Genomic DNA, 5,231 nt, shown 5'->3' on the forward strand with positions numbered 1-5,231 from the left:
GGGGGGGGGGGGGGGGGGGGGAGTGACACAGCTAACTGCATTGAAGGTGCTATGGATTTTTTACAAAATTGTGAATTTGTCCTTTAACATGTTAAGCTCAGCCTTAGTTTTAGATCGCATATAATGGTTATAACTGCTGGCAGGTTTTACTGCTATATGAGGTTCAATTACAGAGATTCTCCTCACTTCCTGCCATGGTGTCAACAGAAAGGAAGTGAGGGGAAAATCCAACATACAGACAGAAATGAAAACAGGTTTTTTAATTATTTGTTGAAATATGGTAAAACTGTAAGGAAGAACTGCTGGGGCCCTCTTTGCTTGGGTGGGCCCCTGTGTACCAGCACAGTTTGCACTCGCAGTATTCCCACTCAAGGGCCCTCTTTGCTTGGCTGGGCCCCTGTGTACCATCACAGTCTGCACACACAGTACACCCAAATAAGGGCCCACTTTGCTTTGCTGGGGCCCTATGTACCAGCACAGTTTGCACATGCAGTACTCTCACTCAAGGGTCGTCTTTGGTTTGCTGGGCCCCTGTGCACCAGCACAGTCTGCACACGCAGCACACCCGCTCCAGCCATTTCCCCCCCATCGGTCTGTGCATATGAAGGTGATTGGATACTCACGTAGGATTCTCTCCATCCCCTCACATCTGCGCACTTCATTCACGAACCGCCTCTGGAAATTATTCACCGATGCATTCAGCTGAAAGGGCCAACAGAAGGTGATAATTACAGCGGATAACAATATCTGGCTAATTGTTGTCATTTTATGTTATGAAAAGATAAAAAACATGATGAGGAAATATTCAATAAATGGATTTAATGGGAACCAGATCTGAAATGTTTGCAGTGTTTCCTTAGTCTCCCCTCCTCCAGTCATCACTCATTCATGTTCATTGTAACTTTGTCATCATAAAGTGAGAGGCCAGGAAAGAACTATTTCTTCATTTCTGTCTTGTTGTTTGTGTTCTTGGAGGAACTGCAGTCACAAAGAATGCTTTGTCCATGGAGGTGCTCCCTAAACAGCGGCCGCTACTTTGCTGCAGTTCCAACGTGATCATGAACAACATTTCATCACTTATAATAAGGCACAATGGGAAATTAAAGAAGCCGGCAGAAGCATTGCATAACAATACAGGTAATACAATCCATAATACATGCTCCCCATGTGGTGCCTGAAAGATGAAAAAGAAAAAGATTTCTGGGCTTGCCTGTGAGATGGCATTGGGCCTCAGCTGCTCAGGTGAGGGCACTCAGGGCGATGGGGTACCGTATGGTAAAACGAGCCTGCTTACCCCTCCACAGACCAGATCTGGCCATGATGATGGACACATACATAGAGCGACAAGGATAGAACACAGAAGGGGCTCATTTATCCATATCTACTCTCAGATGTGTGTACTTACATCCCGGAACTGTACCAGGCCCAGCTCGCCCAGCTCAGCAATGCAGCAATACCCGGCCTCCACCTGTAGGATCAGCTGCGTCAGGCTCATCTCCTCACTGCGGAATAGAGAGCCCATCCTGAGAGTTGCGTGATGGACACCAGATCAACCGGACGCCTCTTCCTGCAACAGACACACAAAGTACAAGATGAGTGCCAGTTATTTTCAGTTCAGGCAATGAGATTTAAAAATAACCGTCACAGATAAAGATCATTATTCTTGTGTGAAAACTTTCTGAATTGAGTCTTAAGACATGTAGGTAATAAGTACAAAGTTGTATTAAAACAGAAGCGGAGATATGGCAGAATTCATTCTGAATGTGAAGTCTAAGCTGTCTACACACAGTGGCCCTCCCCTTAATAGGAGAGGAGATGACAATTCTTTAATGGGAGCTGTCACCTAATCGGTTTCTCAGCACATGGGAAGATTTTTCATTTGGCCGCAAACTCCATAAAACAACACTTCTCCTTTCTATAGAGAGAGAGGAAGAGTCCTCATAGAAGAGCAATACTAAGCACTTTCATATCTAAACTGACCACTTAACAACCTCAGTGTCATTAAAGAAAAAGCTTTGAAGTCTACATGTGAGCTAGACCTTGTTGGTGGTGGGTAGTTCTGTGGGGGCTCAACTCATAGAGGGTCCTTGGAGAGGGTCCTGACCACTAAACAACTTCAGTGTCATAGAAGAAAAAGCTTTGAAGTCTACATGTGAGCTAGACCTTGTCGGTGGTGGGTAGGTCTGTGGGGGCTCAACTCATACAGGGTCCTCGGAGAGGGTCCTGACCACTAAACAACTTCAGTGTCATTGAAGAAAAAGCTTTGAAGTCTACATGTGAGCTAGACCTTGTCAGTCAGTGGTGGGTAGGTCTGTGGGGGGCTCGACTCATGGAGGTTCCTCGGAGAGGGTCCCTTCAAGCATATGAAGTTTGGGGAGGTGGGTGAGGGCATGTCAAGCCTTGGAAACTCCTGCCTTGGAAGTCTTGGAAACTCAAGAACAATGGTCACTATATTAGTGTATGACATAAAACAGAGCCAACATATTTCAGGGGATCGGGGCTCCTTTTTTAGGGCTGCAGTCTGTGTCCTGATAGGATAATGGTGCTCCAGGGTGTCTGCTGTGGCGGTATGGTTGCATGGCAGACACTTCAGAACATGGTTATCATATTGGGACACAGACTGCAGCCCTAGGGAAGGCAACCTCGGCACTCCAGCTGTGGTGAAACTCACATCATGCCTATGCCTATGCTTGTGGGAGTCATGCCTGTGGCTTAGAGAGTCTTGCAAAGCCTCATGGGACTTGTAGTTCCACAACAGATGGAGTGTCAAGGTTGCCTACTGCTGGGTATGACATAAAACATAGGTAACACGTTTCAGAGGATTGGGGCTCCCCTTCTTCAGAGCTGTAGTGTCCTTATAGTCCTGTAGTCTGTGTCCATGATAATGGTGTTCTGCTGTACACACCGACTAGCATAGCACCATTATATAAGGACACAGACTGCAGCCCTGAAGAAGGCGGAGTCCCAATCACCTGTAATGCATTGACTCTGTTTTATGTCATACGCTAATATAGTGATCGTCATACATAGTGGAAATAGTTATCATATTAGGACTGCAATGCCCCATGACCAACATATCTAACTTCACCAAAGTCCTGAAGAAGGAGGAACCAAATTCCCTGAAATGTGTCGGTAATGTTTTATGTCATATACTAATAAAGTGATTATTGTTCTTTAACTGGCTGGTGGTGCTCACGTGTTTCAGAAAAAGGACAAGGCTTTCTGTGAGATCACGAATAAATTGTATTATTAGTCACCGTCATTTTCCTTTCCTGGCCCCAATCCATGGCAGCATTTGGCTATATGTACGCTGCTATGTTGGCTTCAGGAAACGCGGTATCTCTAACAGCTACACACGTGTAGAAGACTTATCAACAATTATGAACAGTGTTGGCCTCTCCAGGATCAGGAGAGTTAAAACAAGTTATTTATGTCGTCCAAAAATCTCCATAACCCATTTCTAGTAGGTTTGCAAATATAACAAATGAAATATATTGTTACATATAGTTTTGGATGGAGTTGGGGAGAAGCGGAACCCCTCTTGGGCTTTTACCGCTATCCATAGCTTCGTAAGAAAGAGATTTGCCTTCATGTCCTGTCCTAGTGACAATGGTTTTAACAGACAGGAAGTGAGGGTAACTCTCCAAAAGCAACACAGACAGGGAAATACATTATTTTTTTGAGAGTGAGGGTAGGCTGAACCCTTGCCATCTGTGTCCCTGTGAAAGGAGTTTTTCTCCCTTCCTGTCTGGTGAGATCATTGTCAGTGTGACAGGAAATTAGGTCAAATCTCTTTAACGGAGCCCCAGATAGCAGTTCAAGTTCTACTCCTTTCCCACTCTATCCAAGACTAAACACTTGGCTGGACACACACACTACAGCTACAATAATGATATCATTACTACTGCAATAAAGACAGCAAACAAAGTATATAGTCAATAAAACGTACAAAGCAGCGACATTTCTAGAAGGATTGCAAATATTACCAACAAAACCAAATTGTTACAAACAGCAACTCCGTTTATTATTAAGAGCAGAATTCAAATGATTACTTCAGCTGTCATTACAATGATTATTAATAATTGAATTCTATTGTTTCTTTTTCCAAAGATATTCTCTATCACTGTGTGTAAAAGTTTCAGGAAGCTGAATAAACTTGAGACACAGTTGTGATCCTGATGCTAATTTCTTGGATATTGGTGACTTTCTGTCTATAAATGAAACTGCTACCTTTAGCCCAAAATTATCTAATAGGGAGTAGTAACCCCTAGGTGGCCGTACACCGATTGTACAGGCACAGAGATCTGGGGACACTTCTGTGTATCTGTGGAAGTTATTGGGAAGGAATCTTGTCATTTGGTTTTGATAGAGAGGTAAAGGATGAAGAGCAATACAAAAATAAATCTCAGAACTGGAAGAGCAGATCGGAAAGGGGAAGCAGAGTGTGGCAGAGGGAGCAGGGAAGGAGGTTGGCTGGGGGTCTCACCTGTCTCTAGGAGGATCTCTGTACACTGACAGGCAGTTAGTTGGTCTCAGTTGATGAGTGTTGGTGCTGGGAGGTGCTGGGCCTCCTCCTCCTCCAGGACTGGTCCTCAGGAGCAGAGCGGAGTCAGGCAGCATCAGACTGGTTCTCGCCTCCTCTGTGTATAGTGTCAGCATGGGCTCAGTTGTGGGTAATAACAGAGCAGCTATGTACTAAACTTCCCAACATCCACTGTGAACTTATCATCCACTGCCCTCCCACCTCCGACCCAGAGGGACAGCGACCTAGAAATTTTCACATTTTTCAGGACACGCCAAGTGCAGAACAAAAAATAATAATAATAATAATTACTATTATTGCTGATTATTATTCATTATATTGTATTCTGTTGCACTTTTTAGTAAACATGTTCACATGATCAACAATACAGAAGCTGGGAGGAAACAGTTCATGATTCACACCGAATTTCGTTAATTCAGATGTCCCGAATCTAATTCATATTTAGTTCAGATTTCCAAAAGGCTTCTGGGAAGAAGGGACCAAAGGCTGCTCTGACGGCTGTTTCTGCCTTATATCTCCTTCTGCTGTTTCCTGATCACACTCAGCCAGGTACCAGATAGACGGTCCAACACTTGTATCTCAAGCTGGCCATATACTTATATTGAATCTCCTACTGTGGCTATTGTATTCTGACAGCCAGCTCCTGCCGCTGCCGGAATACATACACAGTGACTGTCACAAAATTATG

General features: G+C 44.3%; 1 protein-coding gene across 1 annotated transcript in view; it reads right to left on the reverse strand.

Moving 5' to 3' along the window:
- ATP6V0A4 (ATPase H+ transporting V0 subunit a4) overlaps positions 1-4,643 on the reverse strand; it is a 26,909-nt gene extending 22,266 nt beyond the window's left edge. The window contains exons 1-3 of the mRNA XM_018569426.1: positions 4,475-4,643; positions 1,406-1,561; positions 624-702 (exon numbers count right to left, since the gene is read on the reverse strand). Of these exons, the coding sequence (XP_018424928.1) occupies positions 624-702; positions 1,406-1,522 (196 nt within the window). The 5' untranslated portion in view covers positions 1,523-1,561; positions 4,475-4,643. The remainder of the gene's footprint in view (positions 1-623; positions 703-1,405; positions 1,562-4,474) is intronic.
- Positions 4,644-5,231: the final 588 nt, after the last annotated feature.

Source organism: Nanorana parkeri, unplaced genomic scaffold (genome assembly GCF_000935625.1).
Source record: "Nanorana parkeri isolate BGI_ZX_2015 unplaced genomic scaffold, ASM93562v1 scaffold1332, whole genome shotgun sequence".
Lineage (NCBI taxonomy): Eukaryota > Metazoa > Chordata > Amphibia > Anura > Dicroglossidae > Nanorana > Nanorana parkeri.